This window comes from Dipteris shenzhenensis, chromosome 24, assembly GCF_047967505.1.
Source record: "Dipteris shenzhenensis isolate YYH24624 ecotype China chromosome 24, Dip_SZ_1.0, whole genome shotgun sequence".
Taxonomy (NCBI): domain Eukaryota; kingdom Viridiplantae; phylum Streptophyta; class Polypodiopsida; order Gleicheniales; family Dipteridaceae; genus Dipteris; species Dipteris shenzhenensis.
This window is the reverse complement of record NC_141619.1, coordinates 14,918,539-14,941,466: the sequence shown is the minus strand read 5'-3', so window position 1 is coordinate 14,941,466 and position 22,928 is coordinate 14,918,539. Positions and strand designations below refer to the sequence as shown.

Here is a 22,928-nt window from a genome sequence, read left to right as displayed (position 1 = left end):
GCTTGCGAGCCCATAAGATTGACAATACTACGTATCGCTTTTATAATGACCTTTTCTAATCTTGTAATTGCTTACCCCTTCTTCTAGGGGGCTGCAAATTTGTAATATAAATACAACTAGATTTCACCATCAAAAAAGTGTATATGTATAGCTGTTTCACTTTGGACAGTTATGAATGTACATTTCTCTGAATGAAATCTCTCTTACTCCACGAAAAAAAGTGTGTATATATACACACATGAGTGTGCATAGTAATATGGGGGTTAAACAGGGTTGCCCTCTGCCACCAACATTATTTGGACTATGTATTGACAGATTGGAGAAGTTAGTCAAAGAAATGATGCAAGAGCAGCAACTAGAGAGCCCCCAAATCTGTGCATGCACCGTACTACTGTTGTTATATGCAGATGATGTTGTCTTTTTCTCATACACAGCAGAAAATATGCAGCGGATGATGCACATTCTACACAAGTTTTGTGCAGAGAGCGGCCTCATGGTAAATGTCACCAAAACTAAAATGATGATAGTAAAAACAAAGCAGCCTGCAAACACCCCAAGTATTATGTACAATGAGCAGGAAATCGAGAGAGTAAACACATTCAAATACCTGGGAATAGATGTGCCAGCAAATCATAGATGGAATGATTGTGTCCACAGAAGGATTGATGCCGGGTGGGGAAAATATTATCATTTTGAAAATGATTGCAGAAATAGTGACACTAAGAGATGGAGCGTCAGACGGATTTTATTTGATGCTTATGTGGTGCAAACAGTCCTATATGCAGTAGAAGTATGGGGAGGTACCATCTCAGCATCAAAATGGAATGATATTGAAAAAATACAGAAATCATTTCTAAGACGGCATCTGGGAGTTAAAATTACTACACCATACTCAATCATGCTTATTGAGACTGGTACAAGGCCCATTGAACTGAGAGCACTATGAAGGGTTTTCAAATACATAAAGAAGGTCAAGTCCATGGGGTCGCAGAGATTACCAATGAAAGCATGGGAAGCAAGTAAAAGGCCTCAAAAGACAAACAAAAGCAAGACGCTATCATCTGGTTGGTGGCAAGACATTCAGAGATGGTTCCAAAGATGGAGAGTAACATCCTACCTGGAGATGTCATCCGGGGAAATGGATGAGAAGGCATTTCATAAAGCTTTGTTGGGAATATTGCAGCAAAAATGGCAATCAGCTGAAAAAAGGGCTACGTATGAGTATTATTGTACGCATGTCAATCCCATTTATTGGGACACCTACTCCAAGGAGGAAGAAAATGCACAAAAATACATAACTATGCCCATACCTGCAAATGCAAGGAGAAGCATTGCACTCATCCGCACCCGATCACACACTCTGGAGATAGAGAAAGGTGCTTGGGGAGATGTCTCAAGGAAACAAAGATTTTGCAAGCTGTGTGGCCAAGAACAAGTAGAGACAGAAGCACATGTCCTCCTTACATGCACACGGTATGCTTGCATAAGGAGGGACTTTAACAATATTACAAAGGAACACGACACCCTAGCAAGCTTGCTCTCACATAGCCATATAGCCACTCTGGGTAACTATATTGCCAAGGTTCTTAAATATCGTGAATATTGTATTACTCAATGTATTTCAAAATAATTGTTCTCCCCCCCTTCCATAAAAGGAAGGAGACACTTGTATCGTGACTTTTATGGATCCCATGGGTCGGTATTTCGGCCCCCAGAGGACGGTAATACATTCTTCTTCTTCTTCTTCTTCTCCTCCTCTCTCTCTCTCTCTCTATCTCTCTCTCTCTCTCTCTCTCTCTCTCTCTCTCTCGACAGAGACGATACGTGAGTACCGCCGCCGAAAAAAGTGTGTGTATATATACATGAGCCCACACGCGTCTCACACACACATGGACCCTCAACACCATCACGCCCATTCACAAGGCAAGAGATCCATGAGCCCGAAAAACTATAGGACCATTATGATTGGGCAAGATCTATTCATCAATATTCGACACAAAGGTCAACAGATTCGCAGAGATACAGGGGCTCAGGGCCGAGGGCCAAGCAAGATTTCGACGTGATCACAGGACCATGGATCACATACTTGCACTCCGAGGGGTCATACAAGAGGCCAGCTCACGGAAACAGAGAGTATACTGTTGCTTTGTGGATTTCCGCAAAGCCTTTGACACGGTCCCACGAGCCCGCTCATCAAATGCCTACAGACACTGGGGTATGACCAGGAGATCATATGGGCTGTTATGGCACTCTACCTTGTTTAGCCTCTACGTAGACGAACTCGAGACCTTTATGGGATCATTAGGAGGGACTGGTTGCTCTCTCGCCGGCACGCTGATTCAGATACTCTTATACACGAATGACGTGGTTCTGATGTCCTCATCTACTGAGGACCTCCAACGACATTTGGATGATCCAATGCAGCAAAGCAACGCAGGTTACCATGGCTGGCTCTATCTTATCCATGGGCCTCACAGATGGTGGAGATGAGAGAGGTTGGTATGCCCAGACACATAGGTGGTTTGAGAGATAGGGGCTTCACATAGACAGGCTGCCTCCCTTTCAGTACAGCTTAGACACTCCATCTATCCCACTAGGATACCACGAGGTCGACCAGGTCATTCGAGAAGATCTACTACAGTTACACACATTCAGGACCTGGTTGGAGCCGAGGGAACTTCCAATGAAGCTCACTTTGTTAGGACGCAGAGACAATCCTCAAACACAAGACCCGTTCTCTCTCACAATATGATCATAGAGTTCTTCCAGTCAGATCGCATGCGTCCTATAATCACTGATAGTAGACACAGTAGAGACCCAGAGCTTGAGACACGCTGCACTCGACAGCGGACGGACATGCAAATCACACCGAGCGACCTCCCATCCCTGTTGAGACCTGGGTCTACTATAGTGAAGAGAGTGAGAGAGAAGTAAGAAGTCTCACTTGCAGCTTTCTCACATACACAATGGGAGAATACACACAAAGGTGGAGTCTGAAAACAGTTTTCCTCTTCTTAGTTGTAAAAGCCAAAAGAACTCTCTTAGTATAAAAAGGAATAGATGAACCCTATATGTGGGTCTCAAACCAAACCCAGCTAGCCTAGATGACATACTAACTGAGCCACTAACTAGAGTACATAAAGATAGCTATCATCCAGCTATTATTCATGGACGGTGTACCAACTGCATCTGCAGCTAACAAGTCGATGACATAAATGCACAACGGTCACCCTGATATATCACGAGTAGAGCTCGATATCTCAACACTCTCCCTCGAGCTTAATCCCAATTCTTGCATACCAAGCAAGTCTCTGAACTTGCGCAGCTTCTCTGCACCCAATGCCTTCGTGAATATGTCAACTACCTGATCCTCTGTGCTGACATAATAAAACCTACTAGAACCTTCTCCCGCATATAGTGATAATACACCTCAATGTGCTTTGTTCTAACATGACAAACTTGGTTATTTACCAAGTGTATACTGCTCATGTTGTCACAATAAATGACATCTGGTCCATCTGTAGACTGATGCATATCATAAAGTAGCTTATGCAACCAAGCTACCTCACATGCAGCCATTGCTACACCCATGTACTCAGCCTCTATGCTCGACAAGACAACTGTAGGCTGTTTCTTACTGCTCCAAGTGACTGCAGCACTCTTTAAAAAAAAAATACATATCCACTGGTAGTAGATCGTCTATCAGAAATACTACCAGTCCAATCACCATCAGTATATCCATGCAACTATCTGAACCCCAGTCTCATAAAATAATCCATACTGCAATATGGACTTCACATACCTCAGTATGCGTCTAGCCGCATCCAAATGTGATTTTCTTGGAGCCTACATAAACTGACTTACCAACCCAATGGCATAGCTCAAATTTGACCTGGTAATAGTCATATAAATCAAACTTTCTACTATGCGTCTGTACATAGTAGGATCTTCCAGAAGCTCACCTGCATCTGCACTCAGCTTCACATTCTGCTCCAAAGAAACTGAAATAAGCTTACAGCCTGTCATCCCATATTTGGACAGCATATCCAATCCATACTGCCTCTGCAAGAGCCATATCCCACGTATGGATCTAATCATCTCAATGCCCAAGAAGTAACGCAGCTCTCCCAAATCCTTCATCTCGAACTTTTACTTCAATAGCATTTTCACATGAAGGATATCTTCATCACTATCACATGTGATTCAAATCATCAACATAAATGACAAGCAACATAATACCTTTCTCTATTTTTCTCACATAAAGTGAGAAATCTGCCATGAAAATATGAAAGCCAATAGTGAAAAAACACTGTCCTAACTTGTCAGACCATGCTCTAGGTGCTTGCTCCAAGCCATACAAGGATTTCTTCAACCTGCAAACAAACTCAAGATGAATAACATGCACATAACCTGGTGGCTGCTCCATATAGACCTCTTCTTGCAAATCACCATGCAAGAAGACATTCTTTACATCCATCTGATGTAAAGACCATTCCTTTGATGCAACCATAGCAATGACTGCTCTTACGATTGCTATCCTTACAATCGAACTGAATGTTTTTTCATAATCAATGCCATATGTCTGTGCATATCTCTTGACAACTAATCTTGCCTTGTATCTCCTCACAGAACCATCTACATTGTGCATTCACCTTATAGACCCACTTGCAGCCAATTGCATTCTTGTCTTTAGGCAAAGGCACCAATTCCCATGTAGCATTTGCTTCCAAGGGATCCATTTTTTCATCCATGGCTTTCTCCCATTTTTCTTTTCCCATGGCTTGCTCAAAAAAAGTGGGTTTTGGTTCATGTATCACTTTGACCATATAGGCATAGTGAATGGCTGTAAATCCATCATATTTCAGCCTATCCACAGGATACTTAACTTTGGTAGACCTGCGCAAAATAGGCTCACTACCAGGTGCTCTCAAAACATCCCTTGTCTTTCTTACTCCATGTGTAACAACAGAAGGAATACCCAGCTCATCATCAAGGCTCCGTTCTGAGCCACTGAATTCACCATCCACATAAGAGTGACCTGCATTCACATCAACCATAGACTGATCTACTTTCTCTTTTTCCTTTCGTGATACTTGCATACCACTATCTGCATTGCTTTGAGGAGATTCTCATTATCTCAATCTGCCTGTCCATAGCGAAGTATGTGAACCATTGCTAGAGAACACTACACGTCCACTAATATTTTGTGATTGCTACTGTGAATTCTCTACAGCATTACTATTTTGCGCATCTACATCATCAATCATATTTATTAATTTATACCAGCTCCTCATCTTAACAAAAACATCTCTGCTCATTGTAAACTTACAAGTAGAAAGATTATAGCATCTATATCCTTTTTGCTGCAAAGAATAACCAATAAAGATGTACTTCTCAGCTTTTGGATCCAACTTGGATCTCAACTCATTTGATACATGAACATAGACAATGCAACAAAAAACTTTCAAATGAGAAATATCTGATTTCCTACCAGTATACCTCTCCTCTGGCGTCATGTCATGTATTGCTGCAGTGAGAGTCATGTTTATTATGTAGACTGCTGTAGCAACTGCTTCAGTCCAATAATAATTTGACAGGTCTTTCGTTAAGCATAGCACGAGATACCTCTTCAATATGCCTGTTTTTTTTTTTGTAAGTCCATTTTGCTGTGGGGTATGATTGCATGAATATTGCTACTTTATGCCATGCTCTTGTAGGAATCTTGCAAACTCATGTGAGAGGTACTCTCCCCCTTCATCTGACCTTAGGCATTTTATTTACAAGCCTGTTTCTTTCTCAACCATAGCTTTAAAAGCTTTAAAATGCCCAAACACTTCACTTTTCTTTTTCATAAAATACACCCAACTTTTTTTGCTGTAGTCATCAATAAAAGTGTCAAAATAATGACAACCTCCGATAGATGCAGCTCTAGTAGTCTACACATCAGAGTGGATTAATTCCAATGACCTCTTACTCTCTTGAACATGTCTAAAAAATAATTTCCTTGCCTGTTTTTCAAATTGACAAGCTTCACATACCTTATACATTTCTACAACCTTAAACTTAGACAATCATGCAATAATATTTTAGGCCTGCATTTATTTAAGTCACTGTACATTAACATAACCACTGCATTTATGCCAAATATCAATATCTGCAACTACATCGATCCCATGTGCAAACATTGCTGCACTTAATTCAGGTATGTCCGCATCTAACGTAAACATCATGTCCTTCTTCTTCCCTTTTGCTATCAAGCGACCTTTATTTTTCATATCCTCAACAAAGCATCCATGAGGATTAAATCTGACCTGCAAGCCCTACTCAACCATTTGACCAATAGAAACCAAGTTCTTTGTGATATTCGGGACATGAAATACATCGGACAAGTTTTTCTTTTTTCCATTCTGCATAGACAAAGAAATTTTACCAATCTGCACAATAGGATGTACAGTATCATCACCAGTCTCCACAAATCCTGGTCTTTTCATTTTCCTTACATCCTGCATCCATTCTGCATGACCTGACATGTGGTTTGACGCACCTGAGTCAACATACCACACATCATTGCTTTCTTCTATACTTGCCACAAAATTGGTCATGTATTGCACCATAAACAAATGCTCATTTCTGTCATCACCATGTCTACTAGAGGATGCATAATTACCTTGTTACAATTTTCTATTCATGATGTCATTCTGCTTTTTGTAGCAGTCTTTAGCCATATGACCCATTTTACCACAGTAGTAGCATTTAACATTGCTGTTTGTATTTTGATCTCTACCATCCAGCACGACCTCTTAGGCTCCCCCTGCCTCTAAAGTTACCACGTCCTCCTCCATAGGACTGATTTTCTTAAATTTGCTGCATATTCTGATTTCCGCCACAGTCTCCAAATCGGCCTGCTCTACCTCTGCCTCTCCCAATGCCAACATTTGAGTAGAAGACAGTTTCTTTTAAAGTTCCTCCTGAAGAAGATGCACCACCATTTCTCTACTCTTCAAAAATTAGAAGAGCAATCAACTCCCCAAAATCAAAAAAATTCTCACAGACGGCAATGAATGTCCGAAACTATGCATAATCCTTTCCTAGACCATTCATGGTCACAAAAACTAAATCATCTTCCACTGGCATTCCAATGGAAGCAAATGCATCTGCAATCTTCGTCACCTTCATGTGGTAGTCATTGATGCTCATACTCTCTGTACATTATGCGCCTCATTCGACGTGCTTGCATCTTGGATATATACAATCATAGAATCTAAAATACTGATAGACAACTAGTACATAACTTTCCTGACTCTCTCATGCCAGCCTTTAAATGCCTGCAACTCCTATTGATTGGGAACATTATGAATAACTGGTTCTTATTCAGCTCCAATAATGAACTCCCAATAGCATTTTTTCTTAAGAAAATTCGTCATTCTAAACTTCCATGCTGGGAAGTTATTCTTATCAAGCTTTTCAGTGACTATCTATGAAAGAGCATCAGACGCCATTACAGAACACTGCGAAAAACACAACTTCTGCCTCACAAGAGTAAATCTGCAAAACTAACGAAAGTGGTATTTGAGCACACAATCACTTCCTAGTGACGATTTTGCATCAACAAGCAATAAGAATGATTCTGTTACTCCCAATATCTTTGCGTATAGGCATACGATGCATTTTTTGCGACAACTTCTCACCGACCTACAAAACAATAGTCGCATAGCAAAAACAAGGTCGCACAGCAAAAAACAAGACACCTTTCTGAGTTCCTACGAAAAACTTTCGCCACCAAAACGGAGCTCGAAATGCCCTCGAATCAAGAAAATATCACTAAGGACTTCGCCCTTTCTCGCAGCATATACGACCCTCTCGCCACACCGCGAAGGACGTCCCAATCTGAGACAATGCACTCTTGCACTTTCCGACTGTGCTACCTGCAGAGATTTACTTCCAAACTCGAAAAAGAAAAGCAACACTGATCCTCTTACTAAGACACCGTGAACTTAGTTTGCTTTCTTGAACTCCTTACCATGAACTGAGCTCTGATACCAAGTAAAGAGAGTAGGAGAGAAGTAAGGAGTCTCACTTGCAGCTCTCTCACATACACAATGAAAAAATACACACAAAGGTGGAGGCTAAAAACAATTTTCCTCTTCTTAGTTGTGAAAGCCAAAGGAACTCTCTCTCTTAGTACAAAAAGAAATAAATGAACCCTATATGTGGGTCTCAAACCAAACTCAACTAACCTAGGTAGCATACTAACTGAGCCACTAACTAGAGTACATAAAGATAGCTGTCATCCAGCTATTATTCATGGGCGGGTGTACTAACTGCATCTGCAGCTAACAAGTCGGTGACATAAATGCACAACGGTCACCCTAGCATATCACGAGTGGACCTCGATATCTCAACAATTATAGCCCTGATCAAGAGCAGAGTCATTGTCAAGAGACCGAGACGGGCGACACCCACAGATAAAAGCCAGCGCTCCATCACTTGCTACATATCGGTATCCCCTGACACATATATACCTTTGTGAAACCGACACACATATACCTCTGTGAGACCACTTGTATGGACCAATGCCAACCAGCCTTGATGGTGACTGACCTGAGTTTGAGGATGATGATGATGAAAATCCATCTTCCCCAACTACTTGAGAATATCAATCCGACAGTTCTCATCTCATCACATCGGCTTTGTATTGAGTGTGGTCGAGCAAAGGACATACCCAAAGAGCATCCCAATTCACCAAGAGTGAGTCAGAGGAGCACTTTGCTTTCAGATACCCTGTGTACTATGAGATCAGAGATCGATATCATCGCGTCTTTCGGGATGGTTTCGAACCATATCCAGTCTTTTGTCCTACCTAGACCAGAGATGCTTGGCGGCTTTCATCCATGAGGCTATTGGACATAGGAAGCATTTGCTCAAGACATGTAGGTCAGATCACGGCGCACTGCCAGACTCTACTCGAATACATCAGGCTCACCAATAGATTAAGATACATATCACATTATAGGACCTTTCCTCCATGCTCATCAGAACAGAGGCACGACCTATAGGAGTGGCAGTGTCACTTGTTCGCCACAGTACTATAGCCAAGAGACAGTGGTGGACCACACGACACGTTTTATACCACCACCAGCCTCGGACACCAATGACCCCCTCCTAGAGTTCAGCCCCGAGAGATTTCTCCCTATGTATATCGATGCCTCAGAGTCTCTTCTCATTGAGGTGCACAACATTCGTGCACCTAAGGTGGAGCTAACTCCATTTGCACATAAGTAGGTCTGTTTCACTCAGGAGCAGGCGCTTGTTATGCAATAGTAGGCCAGTCTCATCCAAGAGCTCAGGCAGGACATCATAGAGCTCAAGAAGGAGGTGTCTTCTTTGAGCACAGTCTCAGGGGACACACCTATAGCAGCAGTAGAGGCTCAAATAGCCACCATGCAGTCGGCCATAGCAAAGACCTCCAAATGGGTGGATGTAGTGAAGTGGAAACCTGCGAAGACAAGCATCAGAGGGCTACTAAGGTTCTCAACATCAAAGTCCGAGGGATTCCACGAACAGAGATCTCACCGATTGACGACGCAACCACCTTTGTGGCAACCACATTAGGAGTTTAGGATCATGATTTGGGGAGAGACCCCAACAAAGAGAAGCCTTATACACTTCAAAGACATTCAGGCACGTTTGTAGCTCTGCACAAGCCCTACCGGGTCATCCCACCATATCTATGGATGAGGACTTGATTCCTTTGCAGATAGAGGAAAGACGTGCTCTTGCAACTATGAGATGCGGCTCGCAAGGAGGAAAAATGGGCAGTAGTGCAGGATGGACGTCTCATCACCAAACCCCACCGATCACCTGACCGCCCTGGTACCCTTTGGTCAAAGCCTGAAAATTTCTCGGAGTCCTACACAAGACGACACATAGTCTTTTACACAGAGACACATCAGAGCCCAGAGCACCCCCTACCAGTGGTCAATGGATATACTTGGGAGTCAGCCTATCGAGAGGAGACCAAGGAGACACGTGGAGTACGTGGCTCAGGAGGAGTGGCAATCTTGTTTTAATCATCTCTCATTGAGGCGATCTCAATGGAGAGGAGAGACTCACACTCTACGTTCCTTTGGATCCGATTACGACGCACGACTGGCCGAGATCTCTTCATAGCGGTCTGCTACTTTCCACCAAAGACATCACACTTCGCCAGGGCAGTGAGTGTAAGAAATCCTAGATTTACTATATTTAGAAATGTGCTAAGGAACAGAAAGGAGACTGAAATAGCAGAGAACAAGGAATAATTGTATTGCTTGAATATCTGTAGGGTAGATGTTGTCTGTCATCCATACAATTGGGCCTCTCTTATATAGAGAGTGAAGAGTCACACATGAAAGGGTGTGTACTCCAAAGGGTATGTGCATGAAGAGGTGTGTACCCCTTGTGAAGGGTGTGACCCTTGATGAGAGGGTACATTACAATAGGAATGTCTCTTCAATAGAATGTCTCTTGTGAAGGGTTGTGCCTCATTAGGAAGTGTCCCGTCGAAAGGGCAAGGGTTGTGCCCCTTAGGAAGTGTCCCGTCGAAAGGGCATACCCTTCCACAAGTGTCCATTCATCAAACCATCCATAAGTCTAGAAATAGAGAAAGGAATACGTCACAAATCGTGACATCCCCTCCCACTCAAAATAAGACCCTGGTGGAGATAATGAACTGATGTAGAAAATATCATGGTAGATTCTGAAAATACTGCTGTAAAATGTCAGGGTACTACTGTAAGTCTTCATCAGACTGCCAAGTAGCGTCAGAGTCGTCCAGATCTCGAGCGTTCATGACTGGCTGAGTAAAGATATACTTTAAAGAGTGATGGTCTGTCTTGACCACAGAGTCGGCTCCCATGAGATAATGTTTCCAAGAGCGATAAGCATGTACAACGGCAAGAAACTCCTTATCATATACCGAATATCGGGTTTGGATATCAGAATGTTTATGGCTGTCAAAGGCAAGAACTCTGCCTTCTTGCATCAAGACTGCTCCTGTAGCGATGTCGGAAGCGTCGGTCATGACCTCAAATGAAAGGTTTGGGTCAGCAATAGCCATAACTGGTGTGGTAGTGAGTGCTTGCTTGAGTTGTTGGAAACTATACTCTGTTTCGGGAAGCCACTGAAAAACTGCTGTGCTTTTCAATAATTCGGACATAGGAGCTGCGATTTCGAAAAACTGAGAGACCTTTGTATGGTAGAAGTTTGCCAATCCGAGAAAAGAGCAGACATCATGAACATTCTTAGGAGTAGGCCAGTTTCGGATTACCTCGACCTTCTTGGGATCCACTGAGATGCCTTGAGCAGAAATAACATGTCCCAAATATTCGAGTTGGGTCTTGAAGAACTCACTCTTCTCAATGTTGATGTAGAGAGAATTTGCACGGAGAACTTCAAAAACTTGGTGAAGATGTTGTTTGTGCTCATGTAGGGATCTGCTGAAAACGAGGATGTCATCGAGGCAAATGATGACGAACTCACTGAAGGCAAAAAGATCGCCTTGGCAGCCTCCCTCCTGAAGGATACAGCATTTCTATGGTGGCAAAGACGCTTAAAGGACGGAAAAAGTATGTTAACATGGGAACATTTTGAACACGTGCTCCGTAAGCAGTTTATACCTGCCAATGCGGACTTCCAAGCACGTTCAAAACTCCGACAGTTGGAGCAAACAGGTTCCCTGTCTTCCTATATCTCTCAGTTCACCACATTGGTGCTGGAGATTGATGGTTTAACTGACGATGATCGCCTTCATGCTTTCATCTCAGGCCTAAATCCCTCGTTACGCATTGATGTCCTTAAAGCAAACATCACCACCACAGATGGCGCTATTGCTTACGCAGAGCGCATTACAGATTTCCAAAACACAGGGAAGCAAAGTGCTAATCGCACACAGAACTCTCCTATGGCCAAAGGTGCTCGCCCTCAAGATAACACCAGGTTTCGAAAAAACTTCGGTAATCAAGGTCAGCGACAGTCTCAAGATCCCCAGAAGCCTCAGAAATCATTTGCTGGATTCCAACAGAAGCACTCCCCCAAGGATCGCGCTTCTTCTTCTTCACAAAGTCATTACCGACATCCCCAACATAAAGGTGCGGCCACTGACAAGAAGAACAACTCCAGCTCAAAAGGACTTTGTACCATCTGTACAGGCGACCATAGATGGTTCGATTGTCCCAAGCGACCAAAGCAAAATTCCAATATGGAACCTAGCACTTCCCAAAAAAAAAAAGCTACCTCAGCACAAGACAAGAAAGGCAAAGCTGTTCGAATGGCGAATACCATCCACCTGAGCCTTGCCAGCAACCCCGAACCTTCCCTGGCCACTCAAGTACTTTGTGTTCAAGGATCGATTCGTGGAACAACGGTCACCATCCTCATCGACAGTGGCTGTTCTCATAATTTCCTAGCCAGTTCTGTGGTCGATAAACTTCGGTTGACCACCAGTCCTAGTCTCATAGACTATCAGATTGAACTCGCAAATGGAACTACTTTCTTGTGCAACACCAGGATCAAAAACTTGTCTTTTCGCATCCAACATTATACGGACAAGTTGAACTTCGACATTATGTCTCTTTCTCGATACGATGTCATACTCGGACAACAGTGGCTCTACGACTATGATCCATCAATCAGTTTTCGCAGCCATACTATCCAGTTTGTCCACCAGGGAAAACTTATTGAGCTAACTGGTTCTAGGGACTCTCCTTCAACCCCAGTTGCCTCTGCCCTACAAGTAAAGAAGTGGGTTCGTAAACATCAAGTAAAGACTTCACTTCTGTTGGTTATGGCAATCGAGGAGACACCAACAAAGGATCCTCCTGAATACCTCAACCAACCTTTTTTCCAGCCTTACCTGGATATTTTTCCACAGGAATTGCCAAAGCAGTTACCACCTCGACGACCAGTGGATCACCCAATCGAACTTATTCCAGGCAGTAATCCACCGTCGAAACCTCCTTATCGGGTTTCTCACACTCAAAATGAAGAAATCCAAAGACAGGTCACCGAGCTACTCGACAAAGGTCACATTCGGCCCAGTCGCAGCCCTTTCGGATCTCCTGTACTACTTGTGGAAAAAAAGAATAAGTCAATGCGCCTCTGCATCGACTACCGAGCCCTCAACAAGCTCACTATCAAAAACAAGTATCCATTGCCTCGCATTGATGACCTCTTCGATCAACTTCTACATGCAACACAATTCTCCAAGATTGATCTTCGTTCAGGTTATCATCAAATACGCATACGAGAAGGCGATGAGTACAAGATAGCTTTTCGAACAAAGTATGGACACTATGAATGTTTGGTCATGCCTTTTGGGTTAAACAATGCCCCGGCCACATTCATGACATTAATGAACAACATCTTCAGGCCTTTCCTCGTACTGCTCGTGATAGGATAGGGGTAGGTAGCAGAGTCCACGGATCTGAAAAGGGATAAGGAGCTGCTGTCGGAAGTGGAGGATATCCAGGAGAGGGAGTGCCTTCAGAGTGTAAATACTGACTTGGAGAAGGTACAACCTGTAGAGGAGGATATCTGGGAGCTGAAGGAGATGGAGAGTACCCTGGAGATGCCGAAGGTGAGGGGTAAAATTCTCTCCAAAAATAAACAGCAAACTCTTGAGGAATATCGGGTTCAGGATATCTTCGTGTCTCGTTGAACACAACCTGTACTGTGCTGAGGAAATAATGTAACTGAGGTGCCTCACGCAGAAGGTAGAGGATGTGGTCCAAATCACTAGGAGGGCACGTGACACAGAAGATTCAAGATGCAAAGGCTCCGAAATGGGCTGGCTGTGCAATTTGAACACGATATTGTGTGGTAGCTGATGCCTGAGGCGTCCTTGAAATGCTGGGCGAATTACCAGGGGTTTCCATGCTTTAATGTGGATTCTTTCATTTGCTGTAATTTGTTAAAGAGAATCCTTAAAAGCAGATTGGAAAGACTCCACCTGGCAATAATTTAATCTGCCAAGTTGTTGCGTAGAAGAAGGCTGCAAATCGGTGTCCGGAGATCCATGGTGCAATGGTTTGCGAGGAGCAATCGATACTTGTCTGGTCCGGCTGTCAACAGGCTGTCTTCATCGCGCGAGGAGCTGCAACTGGTGCTTGATTTGGCATGACCCAATAAATGGCGAAACAAGGGGCTGCAGGCTGTCAATGGCGAGGCTCTAGCATTTCCCAGGGCTGGACTGCGCAGGAAAGGCAGGAGCGAAAAAACCTGGCGGGTCAAGGACTGCGCAGGAGGGGGGGGGCTGGCGAGGCCAAGGACTGCGCAGGAGGGCTGGTCGTACAGAATGGCACAGGGCTGTGGCAGGCTGCAGGACTTGCGCAGGCTTGTACGGCAAGGGCAAGGGCTGGCTGCAGGGCTTGCGCAGGCTGTACGGCAGGCTGGCGGGTGGTACGGCGCAGGTTGGAAGGCAGAATGGCGAGGGCTTGCGCAGGGTTGTACGGCCAGCTGCGCAGGGCTGTACGGCGAGGTGATGGCTGGCCGTACGGGCTGACGCAGGTGGTACGGAAATCCGTACGTGCAGTTTTTTTGTTGGAGAAGAGGCGACTCTTCGTTGGGGGCTGCCTAATGGGTTAGTTGCCCCAAAAATTAAATGGGGGGTTTAGTTAACCCTAGGTAGCTAGGGTAATCCTAGGGGTAGGGGATGGGTTTATTTTTTTTTCCTTTTTACCCCTCTAGGTACCCTTTTGTAGGTACTTGGGGCCTAAAAGGTGTGCCTATTCGAAGGGGTGTGACCCTTGGAATAGGTGCACCTTTTCATGAAGGAGTATGTCCCTATTGTTAAAAGGGGTATGACCCTGCATGAATAGGTATGTCCTTTTGTCCACGATGGGGTGTGTCCCATGAGTGAGGAGTCGAGACTCGTCACCAAAAGGTGTGTCCCATGGTGGAAAAGGTGCGTCCCTTGGTTTTGGGACAACCCAAGCACCTGAAAAGACACGATTTTTGTCGTGTCCATTCACATCAACTTGTGATGTGAGGGAGATGGAGAGGCCATAGGTGACTTTAGGCCGGGTAGGCGTTTAAAAATTTTACGCTCATCCTCTCCATCTCTTCCATGCACAATGTGCACAGATGTCCTTCTAGCAGAAAAGATGTATCAGATCAGCGCTAGAAGGAGGGGGGCATTTCCTACAGGCAGGAGCGAATTTTGCTCTGATACCACTGTAAGAAATCCTAGATTTACTATATTTAGAAATGTGCTAAGGAACAGAAAGGAGACTGAAATAGCAGAGAACAAGGAATAATTGTATTGCTTGAATATCTGTAGGGTAGATGTTGTCTGTCATCCATACAATTGGGCCTCTCTTATATAGAGAGTGAAGAGTCACACATGAAAGGGTGTGTACTCCAAAGGGTATGTGCATGAAGAGGTGTGTACCCCTTGTGAAGGGTGTGACCCTTGATGAGAGGGTACATTACAATAGGAATGTCTCTTCAATAGAATGTCTCTTGTGAAGGGTTGTGCCTCATTAGGAAGTGTCCCGTCGAAAGGGCAAGGGTTGTGCCCCTTAGGAAGTGTCCCATCGAAAGGGCATACCCTTCCACAAGTGTCCATTCATCAAACCATCCATAAGTCTAGAAATAGAGAAAGGAATACGTCACAGATCGTGACAGTGAGGGAGGAGGCTAAGACATCACCATACACACCTCTCTACCAAGATATCATGGATTTTTCGAGCCGCAGAGATGTTGTAGTTGGAGACTTCAACACGAGGACAGGAGCATGTTAGGTGCCACTACTCAAATTTCGGGAGGATGTTGTTCTACTTCCTAATAGAGATCTCGCTGATGCTAGCATTTCACGAGTGTCCGCTGATAGACGAGCCCATGTTATCGCTTATGGACATGCACCCTAGATCTAGGTACGACACATAATCTCATTCAATATAATGGTCTTGAGCGATAGCCCTTCTCCAATGGCTTCACCTACTTTCCACACAGAGGAGGTTTTAGCGTGGTTGATTATATCTTGGAATCCCCTATCTTCACATCACACATCACGGACTTCTCTCTTTCACCACCTCCCCCTGGGGCTGATCATACATATCTTTTACTCAATATCACCACTCCTTGTCTTGCTACACCACCCACTTACATTACTTATCATGACATACATTTCGATCACAACCTCTCACCAAGATATTCTGCACGCCTCTACTCTCTGCTCACCTATATTAACCACATACCCCTCCTAGAGGACTGAGCCGCTCTTATTAGTCGATCACTACACGAGGCTGCCCTTCACGCCTTCTTGTACACCACACGCTCTAACCGTCCACCGCCTCTAGGGTTCGTGCCATGTTATCACTGATACAATGACGCGTGTAAGGCTCTTCGCCGCCAACAACTCCAATTCGAGTCCCAAACATCGAACTGGACATGTTAAACGAGTATTGTCGTCTAGTTCGTCATAACAAACGACACTTTATCCGCCAAAATGAGGAGGAAATGCTGAGCATTTTGTTTAGCAATAACTCCAAAGACTTTTAGCCACGTTTTCTTGAATGAAGGTCCCCTCACCACTCACAGATACTCAGGTCTAGCACAGCTATGCTCACACATTATATGACATCCCTAACCAGCCCACCCCTGATCTCTCACACACAGCACAGCCGACTTCTTGCAATCTATTCACTAAGGAGGCGTCAAAGAGGCGGTCATGAAGATTCATAACGACTGAGCGAAGGATCATGAGGGTTTATGCACCGAGTTTATTGCATACGGGATTGATATCCTAGCCCCTATCCTAGCAAAGCTATTCAATGAGGCAATCTCTCTCGGTTTCCCATACACATGGACCTTAACATCATCACACCTATCCACAAGGCAAGGGATCCCATGAGTCCATAACTACAAGACCATTATAATTGGGCATGTTATGTCCACAGAATTGCAGCCAGCCATGATCATTCACTAAGATATATGCCTCAGCACTTGATATGGAGGTCAGCCGATATGCACAGATGCAAGGACTCAGAGCAGAGGGACAGGCAAGCTTCCGACGTGATCATGGGACCAAGGACCACATATTTACACTCAGGAGTGTCTGTGAGGAGGCCAGAGCACAAAGATAGAGGTTCTATTGCTGCTTCGTGGATTTTCGCAAATCCTTCGACTGAGCATGTCGCATCAAGCGGCACGACAGACCTCTCATCTAGATAGCAAACAACAATGTATCATGGGCATTTTGCCTACACTATCTAGTATATCATCGGGTGTATCTTGACATTTTGATCAGACTACATCATCCATGGGCATGTTGATGCGAGAGATGTTTTATGGACATGTATGATGACATGATTGACTATGTCTACACAGTTTTTTTATTCTCTAGCATGGGTTAGGATGCTCGCTTAGTAGCTCCACCCTTTCGCTCATTGTATCAAGTTTTTCTATCAGTCTCATAGACCCATCGGTCTTTAGCAGATTTTAATAAAGTTTCTTTCTTTTCTTTCTTTCTTTCCCTCTCTCTCTCTCTCTCTCCAAGCCCCCAATCCCCCCCCAGCGTGAGCTCCAAGCCCCATGGACTGCTGTGCAGGTCGCAACGCTGCACCAGGCCCTCTAAGGGTCTTCACAATGCATTATTAGAAGAAAGGAGGACTTGGAAGGCCAGTTGAAGACCACTCCAGGCTACAAACATTCAAACAAATGTGAGGGAAATATTTATTTATGCATTTCCACACTTCTGCAAATAAACAAAAGTAACAGAGTTTTTGCATAATGCATGCACGAGGATGTGTAAAGGATATTTGGGGGAAGCGAGCATTGGAAAATGCTATGTTAGCCTACTCAGCAGGGACAACTCACAATGCTACATCTAATGTTCTCGCCAGCCAGATATGCCTAGCCTTGATTGAGGAAATTGATAGTTTGAAGGCCACAAAGGTAGCCCTCCTAACAGAGAAAGCACATGTGGATAAGACACTAGCTGAATTGAAGAAACAAGGGGGCGAATATAAGAAGAATGGAGAAAAGAGAAGGCCAAAACAGAAGGGTGAGAGAAGGACAAAGCTTAATGGATGTCTGAAAAAAACAAACTCCAAGACAAGATCCATGCTTTGGGAATTGAAGTGCAGTAATTAAAAGATATGAAGGTGCTTCCGGAAGGGACTTGCAAGGCCATGGAAGAACTCAACAGAAAATGCCACTCTCAGGAAAGATATTGCAGCTATGCAAGCAACAATGCAAGGCACACATGCTGAACTCAAACAACAAATCAGCAACGGAGAGACAAGATGATGAAGTGGAAGGATGTGGTTAGCACAGGCAAATCTGCCCCGTTTGCAGTCCATGATTTAATCATTTATAATGGTCTCCAAAGATGGCCATCATCTAGCGGGCTCACTTGCTTCCCACACCATGGGGGGACAAGTGCAATGGATTACCTACTCGGTTCCTTAGCCTTTGCCTCATGGATACACGACTTTGTTCTGACCCCTCCCCCACTCAGTGCTGAACACTGACACCTAGCCTTCTATATCTCTGCTACTATGCCAATCACAGGGAGGACCCCTCTCGTGCCCAGATCCACTTTATATGAAGAACCAGACTTTTCAAGAATGCAAATGTGTGCAATGCATGCAAAATTTGAATGCCAATTGGCCCTCCAATGGGGAAGAGCGCCCTCGTGAGAGTACTTGTTTCTATTTCGACCTACATGCAAGGTGTGTGAGAGATGGCGGATGAATGCAAGGTGAATAGAGAGAATGCTACGTGCCCATTTACACCTACCCTCAACTTATGACCCATGCATCTACCATTCAATGCACCTTAATGCACCCTTCCGTTCCTATTGCCCCTAGGACCTAGACACGTGTGTGCACATTTTTATTAATAGAATAAGTGTCACCTGTCCAAATTCAATGCCGTCTGAAGCAATGGCTCCAGCTCGACGAGTCCGGTCTACTGAGATGATCCACCGCCATAACAAATCGGTCGGTGTCCATCATAAATACAAATACATGTACACCATTGGTACATAATATATAATAATGTTTTTAATGTCTACTAATCATGGATTAGTAATTTCTCTTGTCATGACACTTTGACCGTGCCCTTGATGCAGTCTATGTGAGCCACCTAGCCTGAGAGCTTCCGACTTGGACCTACTTTGACCGTGCCCTTGATCCAGTCCACATGAGTCACCTAGCCCGGTAGCTTCCGGCCCTGCTTGGACTCTGGAGATAATGTAGACCTCACCCACGCCTGGACACCCTTGCCTCAATGGTACAGGATGCTGCCACCCAATCTTTCCCCACGACTCGATCTGCACATTCCAGCTAGGAAGATGTCACAAAACAATTGGTTCAATGACGAGTGCAGAGAGATGAGAGCTCACCTCACACAATAGCAAGCCTTAGGCCATTTGACGTTAACTGAGGCACAACAGATCTTACGACGATTGACACATTGTACGGGGCGAGCTTTCCTCACACACAAGATGGATGAGGTGATTATATCTTTTCGAGGAGGACCATTGGATGGGGGCTTCTATCGGAGGGAAAGCCCCCCCTATTCCCATCGCAGATCCCGCTACTTAGCATGTGTGCATGCTCTCTCTATGACGTCCCTATGCAGGCACCACCGAATATGTCCTTTATGCCCAAGCCCACTAATTGACATTTGTTCATTGCACAAAACATACATGCTCACTCCGTCGGCTCCATAACCGAAGAGACACGATTGTGAGGGATTACAGACTGAAGTGTTGAGCACTTCACATAGGATTATGGATTGAGCACTTCTCACATGGGCAAGAGTATATACCTAGATAAATCCAAGAACATTCCCAGACTCATCCTCTAAAAACACAACATAGTGCAGTTTCAATCTCACGATAGTCACTCATAAGATTGAAAATCATAAACTCCATCATGCATAGCAGGGACTAGCTACTATGACATCCGCACTGACATCATCAGCGCCCAATAGTGGGTGTAGACCATAGTATAAAAGCATGCTCTCACACATACAAATCCACACACCCACACATACTTGAGCATCCATTTATATGAAGTCTTCATACTGAGTTTCTGTCGGCACTCCGGAGGTGAAGGGCAAACTCAGCCATGACGAAGGCTAGCACTAAAGGAGAAGGCTGATCAAAAAGTAGTCCAAATCTCTTCATTCAAGTTACAACTGCTTGCGAAGTCTAAACGATTTCATTTTAAACGAGCATCTAAATCTAAAGCTAGCTAATAGGGCAACGCACCATTTAAGATAGAAAGAATTATCGCAATACCAATAGGCCGGAACTTGGACGAAAACTTCACAAGGTGAAATTTGCATGTCCGCTAATACGGCAGAAGCATATACCTAGATAAATCCAAGAACATTCCCACAGTCATCCTCTAAAAACACAACATAGTGCAGTTTCAATCTCATGATAGTCACTCATAAGATTGAAAACCATAAACTCCATCATGCATAGCAGGGACTAGCTACTATGACATCCCCACTGACATCATCAGCACCCAACAGTGGGTGTAGACCACAGAATAAAGCATGCTCTCACACATACAAATCCACACACCCACACATACTTGAGTATCCATTTATACAAAGTCTTCATACTGAGTTTCTGTCGGCACTTCGGAGGTGAAGGGCAAACTCAGCCATGACGAAGGCTAGCACTAAAGGAGAAGGCTAATCAAAAAGTAGTCCAAATCTCTTCATTCAAGCTACAACTGCTTGTGATGTCCAAACAATTTCATTTTAGTCTCTCCCAAACGAGCATCTAAATCTAAATCTAGCTGATAGGGCAGCACACCATTTAAGATAGAAAGAATTATCGCAATACCAGCAGGCCGCAACTTAGACGAAAACTTCACAACGTGAAATTTGCATGTCCGCTAATACGGCAGAAGCATATATCTAGATAAATCCAAGAACATTCCCAGACTCATCCTCTAAAAACACAACATAGTGTAGTTTCAATCTCACGATAGTCACTCATAAGATTAAAAACCATAAACTCCATCATGCATAGCAGGGACTAGCTACTATGACATGGGCAAGAGTTCCTAGCTTCGGTTCTAGCACGAATGTTTAACCATGTGGTATGCCGCGGCTTCCCACCTGCTTGGAGCACTACCACTATTGTACCAATATACAAAGCCAAGGACCCTATGGACACTAGGAACTATCTCACTCTTATGATTAGCCACACTTTGGCCAAGATTTATAAATCGGTACTAGAGAGGGAGATCAGTGGCCACATAGAGGCTCATGGACAGCAGACTCCAGAACAGGAAGATTTCGAAGACAGCACTCCACCCTAGACCACGTCTTCACCTGTAGGGCTATGATAGAGGCAGCCAGGTCTAGACATTGATCTTGTGGTACCAAAATCCTTGACTCTATGCGACCTGATAGGCTACTCTCCATTTAGAAACGCTACCATCTAGCTATCCTTCTCTCCTTTGCATCATCCTATGGAGGATGTGGACCGCCGCATTAACAGTCTCTACTCAAAAGGTTCTTGGAAGATTCTTTTCTCTGAGCATACTCAAACCCATCTCCACAAATGGTACAGTTCTTCTCCTAAGCCACCCGTTGAGCTCGGATAGCCCTCTCTGTCAGTTATATCAATGTATTAATGTTTCTCCACGTAGAAGGTGTTTCCAGTTTCAAAGAGAGAATAGGCTATAGCTATGAATGACTAAATAGTAAACTGTTTTCAATGCATACAAGAGTTGTTGCTTACTCATTGCAATGAGCTTTTAGGTTTCCTGCATTTTTGTCAAAACCTTCTTGATCAGATGATTCCACCAATTTTGCCAGTTGTTGCGCCTGCAGCAGCATTTCAAGGCATCCAAAAAGCGATTTGATGAGTCCATAAATCACAAATAATTCAAACACAAAAGCCTTCAGATGCACAACACTGATACAAAGGATTTGCAACAATAACCACTCAACTAATATTTTCAGTCGCACCCACTGACCTGATACAAAGGATTTGCAACAATAAACACTCAACTAATATTTTCAGTCGCACCCACTGACAATACAATCCAGACATCAAAACTCAACCCATCTCTCAGTCCCCATTTTTCATTCATCAATCCTTGTCCAATATCATCACTTCAATGGGATCTAGCATTGCCTCCGATTGAATCAACCACTATTTCTTTTCTTAGCTCGACAAAATGTGTGGACTGTCAGAAATGACCTGAATGTGTGCTCAACTGGTGCAAAGCATATGTAAGGCCACAAAAACAGATTCTAAGTAGAAGCAGAATGAGAGATTTCAATCACACGACATTGCAGAAAGTTGAGACTATGTACTCTTTGTCATATGCAAGAGGTGGAGCCCAAGTTTGATGCACTGATGAGGTATGACAAATACATTGGAAGATCTCGTTCCTTGTTTACCCACATGTTTATGGACACGAGTCAAGTTATTGATTAACCTGACCACAGATGTGCCATACTCTTTGTACCACACACCTTTGGAATTGGCAGATGACACCATGCTGGTACAAATAGTAGTATTGTACAGATGCCAAGCATGGACTCCAAGGCTCGCCATAGAAATATTTGAAGAGAATAGAAACGCCACAAAACAGATTCATCTTTAAGAAATTGGAAACGGTACAAATCCCCTATCCCATATTACTCACTGAAACAGATATGTTACATATGGAAGGAGAACCTGTGTGTCAACGTACAATACCTAAATACAATGGCAAAAGACTACCCCACAAGCAATGGAGGTGACCGAGCAAAAGGGATCATACAAGGCATACATAGAATGGATGGAACATTGGGGAGTATATGCTATGGGTCTCCCAGACAAGGATATGGCCATTCAGAAGTTCTTTGTGAAGGTCTAAGTTCGCTTTCTATAAGAGACCTTAATGAGGACATCTCTATCTCAA

General features: G+C 44.0%; 1 protein-coding gene across 1 annotated transcript in view; it reads right to left on the bottom strand.

Annotated features, from left to right (window-relative positions):
- Nucleotides 1-22,928, bottom strand: part of LOC147886261 (uncharacterized) — a 70,449-nt gene that overhangs the window by 18,773 nt on the left and 28,748 nt on the right. Inside the window, exon 9 of the mRNA XM_087395434.1 lies at nt 21,755-21,840. Coding sequence (XP_087251560.1) covers nt 21,755-21,840 — 86 coding nt within the window. The remainder of the gene's footprint in view (nt 1-21,754; nt 21,841-22,928) is intronic.